At 42.6% G+C, this 23,596-nt stretch overlaps 1 protein-coding gene across 1 annotated transcript; it reads left to right on the top strand.

Moving 5' to 3' along the window:
* Positions 1-11,608: 11,608 nt before the first annotated feature.
* On the top strand, positions 11,609-22,725 carry sqlea (squalene epoxidase a). Its single transcript, XM_012872869.3, has 11 exons — positions 11,609-11,955; positions 12,113-12,371; positions 14,555-14,732; positions 15,002-15,098; positions 15,181-15,294; positions 16,380-16,551; positions 16,972-17,067; positions 18,738-18,880; positions 19,200-19,296; positions 19,436-19,523; positions 21,286-22,725. Exons 1-11 carry the CDS (start codon positions 11,677-11,679, stop codon positions 21,476-21,478), a joined length of 1,716 nt encoding a protein of 571 aa, XP_012728323.2. The 5' UTR covers positions 11,609-11,676; the 3' UTR covers positions 21,479-22,725.
* The last annotated feature ends 871 nt before the right edge of the window (positions 22,726-23,596 follow it).

Below are 23,596 nucleotides of genomic sequence, written 5' to 3' on the forward strand. Positions count from 1 at the left end.
ATGAACGGACATGTTGAAAGCCTGCCACAGATGATGTTTTATCCAGGTCTGGACATTGACCGAGCCATTTTAAAATACAAATATTTGATTTACATAATTTTATTAAAGCTGCAGCTATAAAGTCACCTCAGAACCAATGTTGACTTGTGCCTCCAACAGGTTTATTTCCAGAGCTGCACTGTCCTTTCCTTCAATTCACCCCAGAAGTGAGCAGACTTTATGTGCTACACCCTCCCTGCTGATGAAGAGTATCAGCATGATGCCACCGCCGCCATGCTTCACAGTAGAGAAATTGTGTTTACGCTGATGTGTGGCGTTGGTTTTCTTTCTCACATAGGACTTTGTATGTAAACCAGAAAGTTCAGCCTTGGTCCTATCTGGTCAGAGCACCTTCTTTCACATGTTTGCTGTGTCTCCCTACATTGCTTGGTAAACTTCAGTCACAACACCCTTCAATTAAGTCCAGAATGCATCAGTGGTCATTAGTAGGCTGCTATTACCAATGGTCCCCTAATAAACAGCAGTTTTTGGTGGGTTTGCACTTGGACCGCATTCTTTCTAGTTGTAAGTAGATGGATTGAACAGTAGTTTTATAACCATTTAACATTAATTTCATTCAATTTTCCAGAATCCTCATACACCAGTGAGCGCTCTACCATTAAAATGTGTGATGCAGATGATCACAGAATACAATTTTTTTATTTTCTAGATTCTATATTATTTGACCACATCTACGTTGTGCTCCTTTTGAAATGCTCAGTTGTTTTTATGAGCCAAGCTGTTTATCCTTAAAGAAGAAAGATATATTAAATAACTTAGACATTACTGTGATTCTGAGTATTTCATTGTCCCAGTTCTCATGATTTACAATCAAATGTAATGTGTCCCTTCAAGTGCAGGAGTTGATGGTTGAGCTGTACAAAATCCTATATTATGATGGTTTATAAGCCGTTTGTCTTGGGGAGAAAAATTAATTATCAGTTTTTAAAAATATTGCGGGGCTGCACAGTGGGCAGTGCAGTGCCAGTAAGAAGGTCCTGAGTTCAAGTCCTACCCTTGCCCTGGGTCATTCTGCTTTGCATGTTCTCCCTGTGCATGCGTGGGTTCTCACCAGGTACTTCCTCCCACAGTCCAAAAGCATGACTGTTAGGTTAATTGGCCTCTCTAAATTCTCCTTAAATGTGAGTGTGTGCAAGAATAGTTGTTTGTCCTGTTTGTCTCTGTGTTGCCCTGCGATAAACTAGCGACCTGTACAGGGTGTGCTCCTGCTGGAGGTAGGTACCAGCGACCCTCGTGACCCCACAAGAGATAGGCGTGTTAAAAAATGGATGGATGGATGGATGGCATAATTTTTGCAAGGCACTGTACGCTTGAATGAATTAAAGATCAGTCTGAAGTGATTTAACAAACTAAAAGCCCAACCCACTTAACATGGTCAGGGATAATGCATGAAATGAGAGGAAAAACACTAATCACATATTCTATGAAAATGTTAAAAGATGTAAATTTCTCTGTTTCGTAAGCAAAAAAAATAAAGTGAATTTGGATCTGGGGCAGCATTTTGATTAAACACAAACTCAGGAGGATGTCATTTATGCTGCACATCTTGTTTTGGATATTGTAGTTTTCTTCAGCTTGAGCCGTGTGTGTGTGTGTGTGTGTGTGTGTGTGTGTGTGTGTGTGTGTGTGTGTGTGTGTGTGTGTGTGTGTGTGTGTGTGTGTGTGTGTGTGTGTGTCTGCAGATTTAGTTCTCATAAATCTAGACATGTGATTCAGCTGACGGCACAAAGATCAAAACAACCTGCTTCCAAAGGGAAACAGCGACACCCTGTGTTCCGCGTCGGAACTGCGCCATTCGCTGCAGAAACGGAGCCTTGAAGAAGCGCTGGCAGGATTAGGACTCCTGTGTTGTTGGAGCTGGAAAGTTCTGTGTGGCCTGTGTCATGGCCCTTTCCTCTGACCTGCAGGGGCGGTTCCTCCTGCAGGCAGAGGCGGGTCTTATTAACTGGAGCCACTTGGGCTCATTATATAAGTTGGGCTCCATTAACACTCTCTCTCTCTCTGCTCCTCCAGGTACTCACTTTGTTGGTTGGTTCCGTTTGGTTTTGGTTAGCATTCAGACACATTCTCACATACATGTTCACCCACTCATACACTGCACACACTAAACATTCTTACAGACTCACATCTGATCCCTGTTTTATTTATTTAAAGTTACTTATAGGTTACAATAAACTGTTGTTTGGCCTAAACCGTTTTGTCTCCCCTCCTTTTTGTCATGGGCATTGAGCCGGCCTGTGACAAATGGGGGCTCGTCCAAGTTAAGTTAATGTTAGTTGTACCTTTAGTTTTTGTGTACTTTAACATGCTGTTGTTTGGTTAACTTAACAGTCTGTTAGATTGGTTAACATTGGTATGGTTTCCCCTTTTATCTTATCATTGATAAGTGGTAGTTTGGCTATTTGTTTTGTAGTTAATTGCATTCAGTAGTTTTGAGTACTTAATTTTTGCTTCAGTTTTCCAGACTTTTGTTGAGGGGATGCTTTGGTTTGGCCATTTTGTTAGGAGAGAGCAGTGAGCATGTGTTCCCTTTGTTTGGTTAGCTTTTAGCTTCTTTGTTTGGTGACTCACTTAGGGCCTTTTCTGGGTTTGTGTCCAGGTGGGAGTCCTCCCCTTGTTAGGTAAATCAGCGAGTGTTAATAGGAGGCTCGTGGTGGTTTTGTTTTAGGTGGCAGTGAACGTGGGTAGAGCTTCCCCATTACCTTTTTCCCCAACATCGGCTCGGGAGCACCTCCGTGGTTGTGGGGGTTGCCAGTTTATGGTTACTTTTCACTCCACTGGTTTTGTGTGCATAAAACCCCACCACATGTGACTGCACGAAGACCAGGGTTCAGTCAGTTAGCTGTTTTTGGAGTCTAGTGGGGAGTGGCTCCTGTCCTAAACCCAGCTGGCAGCAGGTGAGTTTTTTTTTGTCTTTGTTAAAGGTTGTATTGACTTTGTTTAAAGGAAAAATGTCTTCTATTTTGCAAAGTTTTGTTCAGTCACCTTCAGAATTAGCTTTAGAGTTGTGTACTAAGGAGCAGTTAATTGAAATAGCTGAACATTATGAAATTGAAATAGTGGATAAAAAGTTAAAAGAGACTGTTAGGGATGGTTTAAAACAGGGTCTTATGGAGGCAGGAATTCTTTGCAGTCAGGGTGCAAGTTGTCAGCCTAGTCCACCTGTTTTAACCTTTGAGCAGCAGAGAGAGCTGTTACAAATGCAGCTAGAGCTGGAGAGATTGAGGGGTACTAATAGACCAGTTTCAGATACCAGAGGACAGTTTGATGTTGCACAAAACATTCGTCTGTTGCCTAAATTTGATGAGTCAGATGTTGACACTTATTTCACTCTATTTGAGAGGATAGCAAATTTTAGAGGTTGGACAGACTTAGATAGAACTACGTTGTTGCAATGTGTGCTCACAGGTAAAGCACGTGAGGCTTTCTCAGCATTGAGTGTAGCTGACAGCAGGGTTTATGCTACAGTAAAATCTGCAGTACTGAAAGTGTATGAGCTTGTACCTGAGGCATATCGCCAACGTTTTCGTTTTAGGAAAAGGTTAGATTCACAGACTTATTCAGAGTTTGTTCGTGATTTGACTTCTGCATTTAATCGTTGGTCTACAGCTTCTGAAGCTACTACTTTTGAGGGTCTTTGTGACTTAATTGTGTTAGAACAGTTCAAAAATTCAGTGCCTGAGGCAGTTGCAACGTACATTAATGAACATAAGGTTCAATCTCCATGTGAAGCAGCAGCCCTTGCAGACGAGTATGTGCTTACTCACAAAAGTCACTTTGAACCAAGCCGTGCTACTCATAAGTATGGTCTCAGACATGGTCCTTTGTCTGAAGTTTTAAATCACAAGCCCCAGCAAAAATTTGGTCATAAAGCACCAGTTAATGCCAATACCTGTAGATATTGTCTAGTTGAAGGTCACTGGAAGAAAGAGTGTCCTTTGCTTAAAGCTAAAAGGTCAGGTCAAGTTAAACCTGCTGTAATGGCAGCTCCTGTTACACTTCCTGACCTCCAGGTTGAGCTGTTGCAGTCACAGGTTAAGGTTGGTTCTTCTCATTGTGATTTTTCAGCCTTTATTTCTGATGGTGTAGTGTCTTTAGTTGGTGATAGCAAAGAAGTCCCAATTAAAATTTTGAGAGATACGGGAGCTTTGGATTCTTTTATTTTAGAGTCTGTGTTGCCATTTTCTAAAATGTCTGATACTGGTTGTTGTGTCATTGTACAGGGCATGGGGTTGGTTCCATTTTCCTCTCCTTTACATAAAGTCACTTTAGCTTGTGGTCTTGTAGAAGGTGATGTAGATGTTGGGGTACGGCCCCAGTTGCCAGTAGAGGGAGTGCACATGATTTTGGGGAATGACCTTGCAGGGTGTAAAGTGTGGGCAGATGGTAATCCCAACATCTTTAAAAAGCCAACTTCTGTGTCCCCTGTAGGTCAATCTTTGCACTGTAGTAGTGTGCCTTCTGATGTATTTCCTGTTTGTGCTGTAACCCGTGCTGCCTCTAGAGTTAAAGAGGGTGATGTTAAGCCAGAAAATCTTGAGTTGTCATTCAAACTTCAGACAGAACAGTTGTCTACTTCTAAAGATACATTAGTAGCGGAACAAAAAGCTGATACAACTTTGTCTAATCTTTTTGCTAATGTTATGCCTGAGTCAGTTGTGAGAGACAGTGCTATGTGTTATTTCCTTCTAGATGAAGTTTTAGTTAGGAAATGGGTTCCACAGAGTGACCAGGGTTTGGGAGATCCAGTCTTTCAAGTAGTTGTCCCAACTGTATTGAGAAACAAGGTTTTACAAACATCACATGGTGAAGTAGCAGGTCATCTGGGTGTGCGTAAAACTTGTGACCGCATACTCCGTCATTTTTTCTGGCCACGTCTTAAAAGAGATGTAACTCAGTTTATTAGGACTTGTCATACATGTCAGCTCACCAGCAAACCAAACCAGGTAGTCAAGCCAGCACCTTTGTACCCAATCCCAGCCATAGGGCAGCCTTTTGAACATCTCATTATTGATTGTGTTGGGCCATTACCACGGTCTAAGTCTGGACATAGCTATCTATTGACTGTAATGTGCCAAGCAACTAGATATCCAGCTGCTTTTCCACTTCGCACAATAACTTCAAAATCAGTTGTAAAAGCATTGACTCAGTTTATTTCTACATTTGGTATTCCAAAAGTTATCCAGTCAGATCAGGGTTCTAATTTCACTTCCCATTTGTTTGCCCAAATTCTTAAACAGCTTAAAGTTAATCATAACAAGTCTACTGCATTCCATGCTCAAAGCCAAGGAGCTTTGGAACGTTTTCATCAGACTTTAAAGTCTTTGCTTCGTGCATACTGTACAGAGTTGTCAGCAGATTGGGAGGAAGGGTTACCCTGGTTGTTACTAGCTGCTCGTGAAGTAGTGCAGGAAAGCACAGGGTTTAGCCCAAATGATTTAGTGTTTGGTCACAAAGTCCGAGGGCCATTAGCAGTTTTGCAGGATGGTTGTTTGCCTGATGAACCACCTCAAAACCTTCTTGACTATGTGAATGGGTTTAGACTGAAGTTATACAGAGCTGGTGAACTGGCTAAGGAAAAACTGGAATTGTCTCAAAAGAAAATGAAACAGAAATATGACAGACAAGCTGAGCTGCGCGAGTTTAGTCCTGGTGATCGTGTCCTTGCTCTTTTGCCACTTGTAAATTCACCGTTTCAGGCAAAATATTATGGTCCATTTACAGTGTTGCGTAAAGTGTCAGATTTAAACTATCTCATTGAAACCCCAGGTCATAGGAAATCCTCTAAACTATGTCACATAAACCTGCTAAAGTCCTATCATTCCCGTAGTCCAGTTCAAGTTGAAAGCACTTCAGCAGTGAGGTCAGCATTGGCTGCTGCGCCCATCACTGTCCCTAGTGGCCTTAACTTTTTGGAGGGGGGAGAAGAGGAGGTAGCTGTGGTTTCAGATGAAGTTTTGAGAGGTCGTTTGAAAAACTCTCAGACTTTGCAAAATCTTAGTGCACTGGTAGATCATCTAGATTGTGGTAAACGTGCTGAGTTGGTGGCACTCATTAGAAGTTATCCTACTTTGTTTTCTGACACTCCTTCACAGACTCATTTAATCGAGCATGACATAGACATTGGAGAGGCTAAACCCATTAAACAAAGGTTTTATAGAGTATCCGAGGAGAAGAAACAACAGTTGGAGACAGAGGTGCAATACATGTTGAAAAATAAAATTGCTGAGCCATGCTCTTCCAATTGGGCATCACCCTGTCTTTTAGTTAGAAAGTCTGACTCAACTTTTAGACCTTGTACTGATTATCGAAAAGTAAACAGTGTCACTAAAGCAGATCTTTTTCCTCTTCCTAGGATGGAGGACTGCATAGATCAAGTTGGGTCAGCAAAGTTTGTTAGCAAATTTGATCTTCTTAAAGGGTATTGGCAGGTGCCTTTGACAAAGAGAGCCCGTGAGATTGCTGCTTTTGTCATTCCATCTGGCTTGTACTGTTACAACGTAATGCCTTTCGGGTTGCGGAATGCTCCAGCCACCTTCCAGAGGCTGATGAATCTGGTGGTGTCAGGTCTGGAAGGGTGTGCCGTGTATCTGGACGATGTAGTCGTTTATTCAGATTGTTGGGAGGAGCACATCCGGCGAGTACAAGCCCTATTTGAAAAACTGGTGTGGGCCAGGCTGACTGTTAATTTGGCAAAGTGTGAGTTTGCCAAAGCCACTGTGACTTATCTTGGAAAAATTGTTGGTCAGGGTTTTGTTCGTCCTTTGGAAGCAAAGATCGCCGCTGTGAAGCAGTTCCCACAGCCAACCACCAAGAAGGAACTAATGCGCTTCCTGGGAATGGCAGGCTACTACCGTGCTTTTTGTAAAAACTTTTCCGTAGTAGTGTCTCCCCTGACCAACCTGTTGAAGGCCAAAGCTGAGTTCATCTGGTCCACCCAGTGCCATGCAGCATTTGAGGCAGTAAAGGCTCTTTTGTGTTCAGCTCCTGTGTTGGCAGCACCACGTTTTGGTCAACCCTTCAAATTACAGGTAGATGCTAGTCAGATAGGGGCTGGGGCTGTCTTACTGCAAGAAAGTGACGAGGGAGTTGAGTGTCCTGTCAGTTTCTTCTCCCGGAAATTTAATAAGTACCAGCAAAACTATTCTGTCATAGAAAAGGAGGCACTAGGCCTCATCTGGGCTTTACAGCACTTCGAGGTCTATGTCGGCTCTGGTTTGACTCCTTTGATCGTTTTCACTGACCATAATCCACTTACATTTTTGAAGTCTTTGCAGAATCCCAACCAGCGGCTGATGCGTTGGGCCTTGTTCCTACAGCCTTATAACCTTGACATTAGACACATCAGTGGTAAAAGTAACATTATAGCTGACGCTTTGTCCCGTGCTCCATTGAACTAACTTTATTTGTTTCTCTGTTTTCCTCTGCTGGCTGTCTCTTCCTCCTTCTCTTAAACTGCTCCCCAGGTACCAGGGCTGCTGAGATGGAGGGATGGACAGTTGGTCAGGGATGCAGAGCAACGACTAGAGCTGGGACTGGTAGCTATTTGTGTTTTGGGGAACATTTTGAATTGGTTTTAATGTGGGCCAAATTTTGGGTTGAGGGTGGAACCCTCATTTTAAGGAGAGGGGTGTCATGGCCCTTTCCTCTGACCTGCAGGGGCGGTTCCTCCTGCAGGCAGAGGCGGGTCTTATTAACTGGAGCCACTTGGGCTCATTATATAAGTTGGGCTCCATTAACACTCTCTCTCTCTCTGCTCCTCCAGGTACTCACTTTGTTGGTTGGTTCCGTTTGGTTTTGGTTAGCATTCAGACACATTCTCACATACATGTTCACCCACTCATACACTGCACACACTAAACATTCTTACAGACTCACATCTGATCCCTGTTTTATTTATTTAAAGTTACTTATAGGTTACAATAAACTGTTGTTTGGCCTAAACCGTTTTGTCTCCCCTCCTTTTTGTCATGGGCATTGAGCCGGCCTGTGACACCTGTGTGTTTGAACACATTGACAACCATATAATAAGGCTGCTAGATTAAACTGCGTGAAGGTTTGCTTTTACACATTTTACATTCAAAGATATTCTCACATCTCTGTCGCTGTATTATTTTCTGCTTCTCTAAATCTGCCCTGTAAATATTTTATCTCGAAAGAGTAGGCAGTAACATATACCGTGGTGTGCCACTGCTCGGGTGTGAATAATGAAATGTAAAACAGAGAGGTGTGGGTCATATGCAGGCTCGTGGATCAGCTGGAAAGCTCTGTCCATGCCAGCAATCCACTTTGTAAAGAAGCAGTGGTTCAGCTTTGGTGCTGGTTTTTGAAGTCATCAACAAAATACTCTTTATACGTAACATTCTCGGGAAGACTTAATCATTTTGGGGTAATCAAGGACTTTTAAATGCATTGGATAAGGTTGATGGTTTACATGGATAAGGTTTTATTTTTTCTTTGTACTGATTCTGTCTTGCAGGATGATTAGATGTTTTGATACAGTAACCAGAACATGAACACTATACTCACTATTGCAGCCACAAGGAAGTCCCCGCAATATGTTCTCTCTGTGTATGTGCAGGTTCTTACCAGGTACTGTTCCTCCAGGGTTCAGAGAATCACTTTCATTTGAACATCAAGCCCAACCACTCCTTTGTAGCAGAACACTCCTATGAGCATGATACGGTCCTGACTTCTGCGTAAGGCATCATAGTGTTATCAAAAGCAAAACTGAACCCAGTGGTTGCTGCTCTCCCTAGCATAGTGTTAGAGGACAATTTGGATTCAACCCCGTCTTCCTGGACTTTGGCCGGACACAGATCCGTTTTAATGGACACTGGGAATAACAACTCAGTCTCAATAGTGGGTTGATTCAAATATTTTGAATTTGCACATGGTCCAATACAAGCTTTTGAAGGTAACACTGTCAGGGTCATCAGTTTTTATCTCTCATGAGATTGCTGATCAATCACAACAATGGAAAATATTCTTGAGGGATACAAAGAACATACATTAAAGGTGCAGTAACCTGATTTAAAAGTAACAAGTAAAGCCTGTATTAAAGTAAACTGACAAGTGACATTTGTACCAGTAACCATGTGCAGTAAAACGGATAAAATATCTAAGTAGCGGTGTGTTTAAATGAGAAAAATTGTTAAAACCACGTTAAAGAGTAACGCTATCTGCCAGCAGTTTATTTAGCAGAAAGTCTCTCGGTGTCTTTTTATCTATGCAAACAACTTCTGCTTCAAGGATGAAGATAACTTAACAATTACACTGCTGCGCGTACTTGCCCTTCTGATATTGCATAACAAATATGGTCTAGAAATGTAAAACATATTCACAGATTTAATGACTGATACATTTGTTTAAAAGTGGCATTACCCATGTAGTTAGCGGCACACAGCAGCTTAACGCTTGTGTTCTCTCTGGAGATCTTTTTTTTTTAAGAAACAAGCTATACAACATGTTTGTAGACTACTTCTGTTAAATAACTATTAACTTAAACTTTAATACTTTAATATTAGTTAAATGTAGATGCCGATAATGTGAGCCATTCAGGTCAGGGTAAAGCAAAATAACTTTGTAGAGTGCTATGCAAGAGTAGTCATACTCCTTTCATATTCCTCCATATCATGTTACAACCAAAAACTCGTATAGATGTATTTTATTGAAATTGTAGGAGTAACATAACATGCAACATAGTTATAAAGTGAAATGCAAAACCTGAAAAAGAAAGAAAAAAGATAGTCTAGTGCATCTAGCTAATATTGTTCCCCCCTGGGACACTTTAAACATGTGGAAGAAGTTGCTCTGGTCAGAGGAGACCAAATTTTACTTTTTGTCCAAAATGCTACACGTGGAGGAAACACTAGCAGTGTAGGACACCCTGAACGCACCATCCCCACTGTGGTGCATGGTGGTGGCAGCATCAGGCTGGGGGGTATGGCTTTTATGAGCAGGGTGATCAACTCTCATCAACTTCTCCGTCGCTGCTGATGGGTGAAAGAAAATGCAGGTCATGAAAGGAAAATGGATGGTTTTAAACATTATTATTCACAAAAAGGTTTTAGCCCTAAACAGAGTCAGTTCATGCCACCAGGGAGTAGCCACGTCAAGCCCTCCCCCCCCCACCTCGCCTGTCATCCAACTTGCGTCCCACCCGATCCCGATGTTCCTCTCTGCAGACAGGGGGCTCACATCACATCACCCTGAACACTCCTTCCCCACTGTGAAACTTGGTGGTGGCAGCATCAGGCTGTGGGGGCTGCTGTCATCAGTAGGGACAGGGGATCTGGTCAGAGTTGGAGGGAACATGGACAGGGCTAAATTCAGTGTGATTCCGATGAAAGAAAACCTGTTGGAGGATTCAGAAGAGTCGAGACTGGGGTGGAGGTTCCCTGTGCATTAGGACAACAACCATAACCAGTCAGTCAGAGCGGCAACGGAAGCGTCTGCGTCAAAACACACTGGTCTTTATTTGAATAAGAGTTTGAGTAAAACCGTGTAGCTTTTTCACCCTTCTTCAAAGGTGTGCGTTCGTTTTTGCCGATCCTCACAGAAAATGCAGACGAAACACATTAAAGATTGTTGTTGTAACTTGGCAGAAGGTTTAAAAGTTCCTTATGTTATATTATACAAATACTTCTTGCAGACCAAAGGCAAGATAAGATTCATTTCAATGTTGTAATTAACACATTAATGAACACAGTATCTAATACATGGCCTTCTTGTGGGTAATCTGGTGTTGGTAATCGGACCTCAAAAACTCTCTGAACGAAATAATTCCCATAGACTGAAAGTCTCCACCTGTCTATCAGAGCTTGATGTGACGTAGTCTCACCTGATATCCAACTCAATCAAGAAATAATTCTCAATTCCTGCCACTCATATTTCAACACATGCTGTGGATTATCTCATTACTTGCCATCTTTGTCACACGGCCCCTTCAGAATCACATGCAATTATTTAGTCCCAACTTGATGAAAATTAAGTTTATCGTGCATTATTTTCAACATTGTCAGGCTGAACTTCGTGTGACAGACAGAACTCTCACTCTGTGCGTTATTTCTGCATCTTTTATTCGCTCCAGAGCAGCGCCGCGGGGCCGCTCTCAGCGTCACAGGGTGAGTCATCCTGTCAGATAGCCGGAGAGAAACTCTTTACTGTCCCTCCTGCTTATAAGGGGGAAAAAAGAAGCAATAAAACGCGCACCTTCCATTGACATCACATCATACTACCAACCTGCCGGGCGCTTGTCCAATCACCGACCCAGGCAAGGGTTGGTGGTGGCCCCGCCGTCCAATCAGGACATAGCGCGAGCTCTGCTCACCTTGACGTCAGTCCTGATTGGAGGGTTGAGCGGAGCAGCAGTCAGAGGGTGGCCGCAGCCAATCTGGAGTGGTGTCTCTTTGTTATTATCATAAAAAATTCAGCAGCATCTCTCCAGCCGTCTGCGACCAGCCGCCGGGCTTTTGGGCTTCTTAATTATTATTTAAGTTATTTTTGTTGCTGTTGCAGCCGAAGATTTTTTCTTGTCTGGGAGAAAAACAAAACAAAACAAAAACACAACTTTTACAATTTCTAAGCGTTTTCAAGAAATTATTTTTTGAAACAATGTGGACCTTCCTGGGAGTCGCGACTTTCACATATCTTTACAAAAAGTCCAACATGCTGATGAGCTTGGCTCAGAAGGAGCTGGTCCTGATAGCAGCGTTGTTTCTCACAGCCGGACTCCTGATCTCATATCTCAGATTCGTTCATGGTCAGAAACTCTCAGTCTCTCAGATTGTTCACCTACCTTTGAGCGCCTTGACATTTGTGCCTCTTGTCAGCCACCTGGTCCCTCAAACTGTGGCTCAGATCAGCAAGAAAGCAGAGAAGAACACTGTGAAGGTAAGTCAGTAGATACATGCTTTATCTTCTGCCTCTTGTCTTTGTAATGCCTTGTGTTTTTTTTCCCCCCACTACTTGTATTTTTTGTGCTCAATTCCTGGGAAGTCCAGAAATCTTATCGAGAACAGATATGACCTGCTTGTCTTGGCTTTTGCAGAGTAAGAGAACAAGAAGAAGAGCTGAGGCAGAGTCCTCTACCTCGGGTCGTGCTTCACTCTGTGGCTGCTCTGAGGCCCCGGAGCCAGATGTGGTGATAGTTGGGGCCGGGGTCCTGGGCTCAGCCATGGCAGCTGTCCTGGCCAGAGACGGGAGGAGGGTGACGGTGGTGGAGAGGGACCTGAAGGAGCCTGACAGGATCGTGGGGGAGCTGCTCCAGCCGGGGGGATTCAGAGCCCTCAGAGAACTGAGACTGGAAGGTTTGTTGCTGTCCTCTGCTTGGGAGAAAACTTCACAACACGGTCAAGCTCTCAAGTCTGGATTTATTTTCCTTTGATAACGAGAAAGCTATGCTTTTGTTTTTTTTATTTCAGAAGAAAAGAAAAAAAAATCAAGAAATTACAAAGACAAACTTTAGAGAGAAAATCCTATAGCGTGTCAAAAATAAACAATTAACCACATTGGGAGTGGGTTTTACGAAGGTAGGATGTGCGCACTTAAATACCTTAAAAGACAAAGTAGTAATGATTATATCACCATCTAAGCATGTGAAAAACAAATCCATATAAACTGTTTAGTAAGCTCATACAATCACAGAAAAACTAATGTTAAAGTTAGGCAGGTGAGGAAAAGGTCGAAGTCAGCATTTCCACCTGCCAATCAGAAGCGGTTATTTGATTATGTGCGAATCAAAAATGCTGGTACATAGTATCTGATCATCTCCAGTGATTGTGTTAAATACAATTATTGACGATAGTGATATATATCTTCTCAAATTAAAAGATGGATTATTCAAAAGTATTCCGTGGCAGATTGTGCAGCTGTGATAAATTAGGCATTTATTTAAAGGGGTTTTCCCATATTTGCAAGCGATGAGAACAAATACCTCTGCATCAGCATTTTGCTGAATAAAAGCACATTTGGGATGTGTTTTTACCAAATAAACTATCAAACTTTTTTTTTGTCCACTTGAGTAATTTTTGATTTCAAATGGCCAAAAACGTTGAAACCTTGTTTCATTCTCATAACTGGCACCTACTTAGAGAGACGGATAGCAAGGTTGGTAAAAACTTTGTTGATCCCATGTGAAAAATCCTTCAGGGAACTTAAAATTTCAGGTTAGCAGGGACTTTTGGAAATCTAAGATGTGATTTGTCCCTCGCATTATTCTTAAAGATTTTTTACTAAAAATAAAAAAATAAAAATTTGACCTGTGGGACACCTTTTTTAGGATAAAAAAAACCCCAAGGATTTGCAGCATATATTGATTATTTATTGTGTTCAAGGCCCCAAACTTTTACAGGGCCCTGAGCAGAATTTCATTTGGGGGTCATTTCCAGTCAAACTATTACCCGCCAGTTCAGTTAATGTCTACTTCGCAGGCTGACGTTGGATAGTTTTAAGGTTTGTGTGTTCTGCTGCACCATAACAGTCGGCGGCTCATTTTAACTCGTCGATGCCGTCCACTGTGTAGCGCTTTAGGGCAGACTCACCAGGTACATGGAAAACAGACCTAATTTAATGTGTTTACAGGCAGCAATTGAAAATTGGAAATGACTTGAGTGTTTTCAAACCATTTCACACAATCTCAGAAGCAAGTAGCCAAGATTGTCAAAAAAAGTTATATTAAACTGTTCATTGATGCAGTTAGATTTTTCAAAGATCTTTAAAAGTATATATAAAGGAGCTATAAGTAAGATATATACTGTAAAATAAACCTAAATCATTCTCATTAGTCACCTGGGAAGGAAGTAACATTCCCTATAAACAATCGGTCCTCTCCATCAACGCCTTAGTCACGTTTTTCTCCTTTCAAACCTAGAGGTACGGTGCAGAACTACTTCAGTTAAAAGTGTAGCCCGTGTTTACTTCCTGGTTCCTGAGCCAATCATAGGAGGGTTCCCAAAGCAGAGCATTTGATATTTTATCTTGGCAAAAGAGCAGCAGCCTGCTAACATGAAGGCAGTAAGAGAAGCTGACCAGAAACAGAAGCGAATACACCATCATATACATATCCTGTGGAAGTTAAAGTTCAGTTGAGCTTCACATCAAATTTGGACCATCAAGTAAACGGCGGGTCTCCATAAGAGGCACTGTATGTGTTGTTCTGATTTTAACCACTGGGTGTCGTTATTTCTTATTGTTCTTTTGACTTTCACAGAAAATAAAAGTTTGTCAAGTACTTATGTGAGTTTTTAAGCACTCTTGGGGGCCCTCTCCTGGCCTGGAGGCCCCCCACAGCTGGTTTTATGTCGAAAGATCAATGTCTTCAATGACCACAAACAAAAGCATCATGTTTACATTTCAGCATATTAGAAGGGGGAAAATGCTATCCAGTTTTAACTAATACTGAAAATTTCCTGTTCTGCTCCACACCATTGTTTATTGAGTAGTGAACTTGTGTTGTGTAACTATACTCTGCTGCATTGTCTTTTGGCCTCAGCTTCAGTGGAAGGTCTGGACGCCCATCAGGTGAACGGCTACGTGATCCATGACATGGAGAGCCACTCAGAGGTGGAGATCCCTTACCCTCAGGAAAAGGGAAGTGTTCAGTGCGGACGAGCTTTCCATCATGGCCGATTTATAATGGGGCTGAGGAGAGCTGCCATGGCTGAGCCAAAGTAAGCCGAGTCGTGTGGTAAACAGTATTCCATGCTTATTAAATAGCAAGAGTTAACTCGTTGTTCTACTTGATATCAAGACCACAAAATTAACTGTCCCCCACCAGTAGCAATATTTAGTTATTTAATATATCTCAGATTAAGCTAATTCCAGTCAAAACATACACAGTGCTGCTACAATGAACATTTGGCCTACAGTTCCATGGAAAGGTTTAGGTTCTTTAGCCAGGAAGAAAGGATGGTCTTAATTGTTTCATTATACCCTACAGTGTCAAATTCCTAGAAGGCACCGTGACCAGTCTGCTGGAGGAGGACGGCTGTGTAACTGGAGTCCAGTACAAAGATAAAGAAACTGGAGACATCAAGGTGTTTGCTTTAACGCTCATATCTGGCTTTTGCCTCACAGATAATATAATATCTGAGCGGGCGCTAACCTCGTGTCCCACAGGATATCCACGCCGGGCTGACAGTGGTGGCTGACGGCTGCTTCTCCAAATTCAGAAAGAGCCTGGTGTCTGGGAAAGCTCGCATCTCCTCTCACTTTGTCGGATGCCTCATGAAGGTAGGAAGAGGAGCTAGGGCCCAGTATTTCTGGGGCCCAAACAAGCGCCTGGTCAAAATTACAATCCCTTTTGTAAAATTGCAAACACCAATCTTAGCAGGTTCTCCCCATCAGACAGTTTTTCTTACACATTTATTGACCCCTGTCCCCCCGTTAAAGCTATGTAAAACAAATTCATCTGTTATATCTCACTCTAAATATATTGCTGCAGCTCTAAGTCTTGCTTTTACTGCTGATATGAGGCAGTTCAGGTTAGCAAGGGGTCCTCTTGTTACCATTGCTGTATGTCTATAAAAGGTCAACACACCACTGCTTTAACGACATTACATGTTTTCCTGTGTTTCCTGTCTTTAAGGATGGCTAATAGAAACGGGCCTCAGTGTCATGTCCTGTTCATACCCCAGCGAAAACAAAAAAAATCTTGATTGCTAAACAAAGGTTTTCAATAATCTTTAATCAACTTAAAATTGGAAAATGCCCATTAAAAATTTTGACATATCAATTTTACAGAAATTGTTAAAAGTGTTAATAAATGTGGCACAGGGGGTATTATAAAAACAAAAACAAACAAAAAAAACATTGAAAACAATGTCCTTAAATCAACAGTGGCACTTTCCCCCTAAATTTTCAGTGTAAGGTTCTGCTACTCAAACAGTTTATGCACGATTTATAAGCACTAAAGATGAATATATATGGATGATGCTGTGTATAAGCAAAGGAAAAGCCAAAACCTTTTAAAGTGTGTGGGAAATAAAAAAAACTTGAAGATGCAGTTTAGGGCAACTAACTAATACTTTACAGACAAAACAACCTGAGCTGTGATGAAATTGGTTGTTAATAGAAGATTTCCATCATAAATTAATCTAAGAAAAGGTGGCTTTATGTAGGCTTCTGAGTGGTAATCACATAAAATCCCAGTAAAATATATGGAAGATAGTAACGGGAAGAAATGTGAAAAAGTCTAAGCGGTGTGAATACTTTTGCAAGGCTCTGTAGGAAAAGTAACAAAGCGACATGCATGGATAACAGTAGGTTTGAAATGTGGTGTCTACGGTAAAAACAGCCGTTTCTGCTTCTCTCCACAGGACTGTCCCCAGTTCAAGGCCAACCATGCCGAGCTGGTGCTGGCCAATCCCAGCCCGGTCCTCATCTATCAGATCTCCTCCTCTCACACCAGGGTGCTGGTGGACATCAGAGGGGAGATGCCTCGGGACCTTCCACGGTACATGGCTGAGAATATTCACCCTCAGCTGCCAGGTAACTCTCGCTGAAAGAAATTCCTTTGCTTCTTTTTTGGCTTATTAATCCTTGATGGAAAGCAACCTTTGAATTAAAATCAAGGCTATTTAAAGATCAGGACCATTAGGTGCGGATGCCAGAGGTTGTGTTGTTCGGTCTCTCCCCTGGTGGTGTGTGCACCACCAGGGGAGAGACTGCAGCTGAAGGGTTTGACCTTCATTGTGTGCTCTGTTATTCAGCTGAAATATCAAAGCTACAATATCAAAGCAGCAGCTCCAATAACCTTGACAGAGGTCCGACTGGACTGCTGCATTCATAAATGTACGCTCTCGCTCCAAAAGAAAAGGCTTCCTGCTTGTGGTGGTTACCAGCATGCACCTGTGGGCTTTCATCCTGGTGACAGACCTCCTGTGCTCTCCCTTTCTCCGCTTCCTGCAGAGCATTTAAAGGAGCCTTTCATGGAGGCGCTGCAGAACGATCGCCTCAGGTCCATGCCTGCCAGCTTCCTCCCTCCTTCCCCCGTCAACAAGCCAGGTACCCAAAGTCTTATTGATTGGTTTCTGCCTGGACACGGCAAGCAGAAGGCAATCATTTGGAAATGTATACTCTCTCCAAATAGTTATCAAAAATTGTACACATCTTTAAGGATGCTCTGAAGGAAGGAATTTCCTCATGATGTATGTTTTCACTAACCATAATGGAGATTTGGACCCCTATGGGGCAAACAGGACATGGTGGTAGTTATATGCAAAACACCTATATAGATGCACTGTCACTAGTGTAAAGGTGAGGCTGGGATCTGGCTATACATTTTTCAGAAAATGGGCACGCTAACTGGTTTAAAAAGCACAAAACCCTCCAAAACTGTGATTCTTGCTCAGTGCTGTAGTACAAAAAGGCACAAAGGTGTCCCCCAGTGGCAGTTCTAGACCAAATTTACCAGGGAGGCCATGGTGGGGCCAGTGTTTTTTTCACAGGGGCACATAAATGAATGAAATCATAAAACATATTATTAAATATTCCATCCCATCCATCCATTTTCCGAACCGCGTTATCCCTCATGGGGTCGCGGGGGGTGCTGGTGCCTATCTCCAGTGTTCACTGGGCGAGAGGCGAGGTACACCCTGGACAGGTCGCCAGTCTGTCGCAGGGCAACACAGAGACAAACAGGACAAACAACCATTCACACACACACCTAAGGACAATTTGGAGAAGCCAATTAACCTAACAGTCATGTTTTTGGTCTGTGGGAGGAAGCCGGAGTACCCGGAGAGAACCCACGCATGCACAGGGAGAACATGCAAACTCCCTGCAGAAAGACCCAGGGGTGTACTCGAACCCAGGACCTTCTTGCTGCAAGGCAACAGTGCTACCCACTGCGCCACTGTGCAGCCTATTATTAAATATTATAAATATTTAATCGCTTAATAATATGAAGTGATACATTTGTGGCTCTGGTACTGCAGGTTTCAGATCTCTGATCTAGCAGATGAAAACTGTGATCCCAGCTCAATACAGCTGAAGCTAAAAATAAAACACCTTGAATTTTAAACCCTTGTTAGGGTGAAATTGTAAAGGTAAAAAAAAAAAAAAAATTGGTCTAGGTGACAAATCAGGTGTGGTTTCTTCACCAATGCATATAATCGTAAGAAGTTTATTTAATTTATGTCTTTAGTATAGGGGCCATAACAGGGGCCAGGCCCCTGTGGGCCCCCGTCTAGAGCCGCCCCTGGTGCCCCCCCTTCCTGGTCTTTCGGCATCTGGGTTGTCTGTTATGCGAGAACAAAACTCTGGTAATCCCTCAAGATGGAGTGTATTCTATGCCTGGAAGATTAATAGGTCAGGGTGTATGTTGCCACCTTTATGTTACCAACACATTATGTTTTTTTGTTTTTTTTACCAGTAACAAATGGTGCAGAACACCAGTTAATGGTGAATGATGAAAATTAAAAGTCGGTCTGCTATGTTCAGACAGAAACATGGCAGCATGTTTTGCTTCTCAGTAATCTGGGCCTACAGGAGTTCACCTGTTGATCTGAAGGCCATTGTGTGCCCCCCCCCCCCCGGTTTCTTTATCATCCTGGGAGTGACTGGAGCCATTTAGATCAGCGCATGGTTAAATCAGAGGGAAATACAATAATAAGAGCATGAAACACACGTCAAAGTGGATAGTAGTGAATATTGGACTGTGTGTTTTGTTCCAGGTGTGCTCCTCCTGGGCGACGCCTACAACATGAGGCATCCTCTGACGGGGGGAGGGATGAGCGTTGCCCTTAACGACGTGTGCATCTGGAGGAGACTGCTCAGGCGCATTCCAGATCTGGACGACGAAGCGGCTTTATCCCAGGTGAACAGAGGAAGCCGTTTGTTGTTGTGCTCTGCTAAATTTGCTCGCTAGGAATAAAAACAGTAAAACCTGGAAACTACAGATCTAGAATAAGACTATTATAGTGCTGCCTCAAATATAAACCGTAAGGTCTTGTCCAGCTCCTGCAGCCGCTTGGTTTCCCCGGATCAAAGCTGTGAGAGAGGGAAAGAAGCAGAATCTATATTTGGACTGAGCTGCATCATGTTTTATTAAACTCTGTCCTAGGTGGGAGACTGCAGACCAGTGTGCAATTTAACACCCAGCGTTTGTTTCCCCCCCCCCCCCATCTTCCCAACAGGCAAAGAAAAAATTCCACTGGGAACGCAAGTCATCACATTCTTTTGTGGTGAATGTGTTGGCCCAGGCTCTGTACGAGCTGTTTTCAGCCACTGACGGTGAGTCAACGCCTCGCTGTGCCTCTAATGGCACATGAGGGAAAACGGAAAACAAGAAAACGAATGTTAATCATCAGGACAACAACAATCCTGATCTGTATTTGTGTCACTTTTTCATTCTTGCTTTGGCTTTCATTAGATTCTCTTCATGAGCTGAGAAAGGCCTGCTTCCAGTACTTTAAACTGGGTGGACAGTGCATCGCTGGACCCATTGGACTCCTCTCAGTGTAAGCAGCAAACACGCACATCTGCAATTTTGTTTACATGTTGTGCACTGAAAAAAAACACCCCCACTTAGGCTGATCGTTTGCAGAATAATTATTTACATGAATTAGAGAAATGTGTGCATCTCAGTACATTGAAAAGAAAACAACAACCATACAAAAAAAATTCCAAATAAAATCAAATGAGCATTTTTGATGTAGAAATGTTATGGCCAACATAATCATAAGGAAAACTACTGACCTGAAGACATTGACACCCTCCACATGGAGGTATGCCTTAAAGGTCACGGAAAACAAAACTGGCTGTTCACAGAGAGCTGTATCTAAGCATATTAATAGAAAGTTGAGTGGAAGGAAAACGTTTGGCAGAAGAGGCGCACAAGCAATAGGGATAAGCACAGCTTTGAGGACTGGAAAGTCCAGGCGAGTCAAGAGTTTATAGGAGATTGAAAGGAGTGCCACCCCACATGGAGATCCTGAAGCTACTCATGAACCATGGGACATGTCAGGTGTCTTCCTAGGAGAACAAGGACTGAACTGCTGCTCAGTGGTCCAAAGCCATTTTTAGCTGAAATTAATCTATCATTTTATTTGAAGATCAATGTCTGTAGGAAGAATGAAGATGAATTGAACCCAAGTTGCTTGGGTCCAGTGGGAAGTTTCCACTCAGTGATGATCTGGGTGCCATGTCATAAGCCTGTGGTGGTCTACTTTGTTTCATCAAGTCCAGAGTTAGTCCAAAGAGCACTTCCTGCTTCCTTCTCCTGACAAGCTTTCTGGAGATGCTGATTGTATTTTTCAACAGGACTTGGTACCTGCCCACAATGCCAAGGGTACCAATACCTTTTTTAATGACCACAGTATCACAGGTCTTGATGTTCAGTAGACTCCACTGACCTGAAGCCAACAGAGAACCTGTGGCGTACTGTCAAGAGGAAATTAGAGACGCCACGCCTAACAAGTAGGATGAGAGTAAAGCTGGTATTAAAGCACCCTGGGCTTCCATGACACCTCATCAGAACCACATCCAATGCTGCACCGATGCAGTCATTTCCAAAACATGTCTGTATTGGAAATCCCTTTTTAATCAATCAGATGTAGTGTTTAAATTCTCTGAGAGTTTTAATCTGGGGATCTCATCAGCTGTTCGGAAAAAATGTTCCCACACTGCAAAAACGGAGCTAAAAATAAGCAAAATGTTCTGAAAATTAGTGTATTTTTCCTTGATTTTAGCAGGTAAACAAGATGATCTGCCAGTAGAATAAGATTTTTGCACTTAAAATAGGGACAATTCATCTCCATCATCTTATTTCAAGTGCAGTATATCTAATTATCTTATTTTAGGGATCAATATACTCATTCCATTGGCAGATAATCTTATTCATCTGCCAAACACACTATTTTTGAGAACTATTTTTGAGAACATTTTACCGTTTTTGCAGTGCAATTAACAAAAAAAAGAAGCTGAAACACATCACTGAGTGCAATGGATGTGGAAAGTTTCACTTTTAGAACAGATTACACAGATCCATTAACTTTTGACAATACTCCAAGTTTTATAAAGATGCACTTGTCAAATGAATTAAGAATGAAGAAAGGTGTTACTCTTCCTTTTCTATAAGCAGTGAGCAGTGTCATCATTTCACCACATTATGTGTGCCAATCTTCTACTTTGAAATGTAAAGAAATGTTTAGCAAAATGCCAAACTGTTCCTTTAAAATCATTTAACATTTAATGTAGCCAATAACCCCTTTGTTTTCACAGCCTATCACCTAAACCCATGACCCTTATTGGACACTTCTTTGCCGTGGCGCTGTACGCGATCTACTTCAACTTCAAGTCGGAATCCTGGAGCACCAAACCCCGAGCTCTGTTCAAGAGCGCCGCCATCCTGTACCGGGCCTGCACCGTCATGTTCCCACTCATCTACTCTGAGCTCAAGTACCTGGTCTACTAGAGAGCACAACATGGGGACAGAAGGACCAAGAGGAGGCGTGTAGCCCCCCCACCCCCCCTAGTTCGTGCCTTAGTTCTGGCGACTACCACGTCGGTAACATATGTACTCTGGAAGCGGCCTTTTCCAGCTGCCTCGCTAACAGGCCTGCTTGACGGCAGGCGTTTTGACTCTAAACCACTACAGCGGAACGTCCTCCTTAATCCCCCTCTTCTCGTCCTGCTCCTTCCCTCCTTCCCAGCAGGAGTGCCTTAACAGAGGCCTTCCTGTCAACACGGGGCCCTCTCTGCTGCAGGTTTTCTTCAGGACCTAGCTTCCAACCTGCCACTTTTTTTTGTATATTTTTGTGCTGCGCTTTTGTTGCAATTTCTTTTGTAATGTGGATGAAAAGCTAATTTTTATATTTTGAACTGAAAGCACAGAGACGGGGAGGCCAAACGAGGCTTTTCTGATTAACTTTGTTTTTTTCCAAACAAAATGTCTTTGTACTTTGAGTAGTTGTTGCTGAGCAAAAGGACCGATATTACTTTAAAAAGGAGCAATAAGTGATATTTCATCACTAGATGGAGATTGAACACTGTCTGTAGACCAAAACAAAACAAGACGTGTATCAAGGCAACCCTCTCTCTACCTCGCTCCAGCACCCGTTTCCCCCTTCTCACCCATCGGCTCGTATGATCAAAAGATAAATTCACAGCACAACAGCATCACCTTTCAGAGGAACACGTCTAGTGAAGAAGTAGCTCAGAACTTTATAACGCTGTTAGCGAGAGAATGTTTTGATCAGATGGCCGTGCTCTCCGCCATTTTGTGCCTGGCGCTGGTATTTTATAGTCAGGGAGTGGGTAAGCTCTGAGAGGCAGCTGTTCACGTGAACGGCCAGCCCGCCTACGTAAACAAGAGGCTGGAGAACAGCACAGATGTCTGTGATGTTTGACAATTGTCGATCTAAAAAGATACCTTTAGTTCTTCACAAAACTCCCACTCTTGTTTATTTCCATCTACAATAATGACATTTTGCTTATTGTTCCTTTTAGTAAAATATTTGCTGTTCTCCAAGTTTCCGGTCTTTGTCTGGGTGGATCTTTTTCTTTTTGGTATATATATATTAACTTAACAGAACCAGGATTAGGTCAGATAAGGATTACAGGACACATTGACATCATCTGTAATAAATTCTTTTACTTTTAAAGGATTGTTTTATTTATAAAAATGCAAAGAATCAAAAAGAATCTACATTACCTCTAAAGTATTTATTAAGAATTAACTTGAAAACGTTCTATGAAGTAGTTTTAAAATGTGTCTCAGGTCTGCAGTGCGTCATGACGACTGTGGACGACCAGCAGATGGCGCACTCTCACAATTTAAATTCTTGCTTTCAAGCAGATCGGGTCACACTAAACTGGATTAAAGTCCCATGTTGTGCTTTACAATTTAAACTCAGCAGATGGTAGAAAGGGAATATGATCATTTATGCAGGGTTTTTCAGAATAAATGTGCTGGAGTAACAACACTGAAAAATGTTGTTTCCTTTAAAGCCGAGTACAGTAACTGCCAAAGCAGTGATCACAGGAGGACACTTTGAAAAACAAGTCATGGCAGCCACAAACTTCACTGTATTTTACTGGGACGTTATCCTCTACACCAGGGGTCTGTAACCTGTGCCCATCATGTTTGCAAAATAGCTCAAGTTCATTCAAATTAGATGGAAGGCATGACTGCTCCATTTTGCAGTGTGTGGGGTCGGCAGAGATGATGGCAGACTTTTATTTCTGACTCTAGACCTGGATGGTGGGAAGGTCAGCCCCGATGATCTTGTCTGCAGACCCAACTGTCTGCTGCAGTCTGGACCGGACCCGTATTGTAAAATGAGCCCCAGTGATGGAAGAACACAGGACAGACTGAATAATGGCCGTACAGATGACCAGCAGCTACTTGAGCTGCCGCAGGAAGTACAGCACCTGCTGGACCTTCCTCCAAACAGTTTATGATGGAGGACCAGCTGAAGATGCTGCCCAGCCTCTCCTGTTGCTGCTGGTCAGTCAGGAAGCGGTTGACCCACCGACAGATGGAGGGTGGGACCGTGAGCTGGGTTTTACCCTGAGGAGCTTGACTTTTCAG

Source organism: Fundulus heteroclitus, chromosome 3 (assembly GCF_011125445.2).
Source record: "Fundulus heteroclitus isolate FHET01 chromosome 3, MU-UCD_Fhet_4.1, whole genome shotgun sequence".
Classification (NCBI taxonomy): Eukaryota; Metazoa; Chordata; class Actinopteri; order Cyprinodontiformes; family Fundulidae; genus Fundulus; species Fundulus heteroclitus.

Coding starts and splice junctions, on each gene's coding strand:
- sqlea (XM_012872869.3), top strand. CDS start 11,677: ATGTGGACCTTCCTGGGAGTCGCGACTTTCACATATCTTTACAAAAAG. Junction 11,956..12,112: donor CAGAGAAGAACACTGTGAAG/GTAAGTCAGTAG, acceptor TGGCTTTTGCAG/AGTAAGAGAACAAGAAGAAG. Junction 18,881..19,199: donor ACGAAGCGGCTTTATCCCAG/GTGAACAGAGGA, acceptor TCTTCCCAACAG/GCAAAGAAAAAATTCCACTG.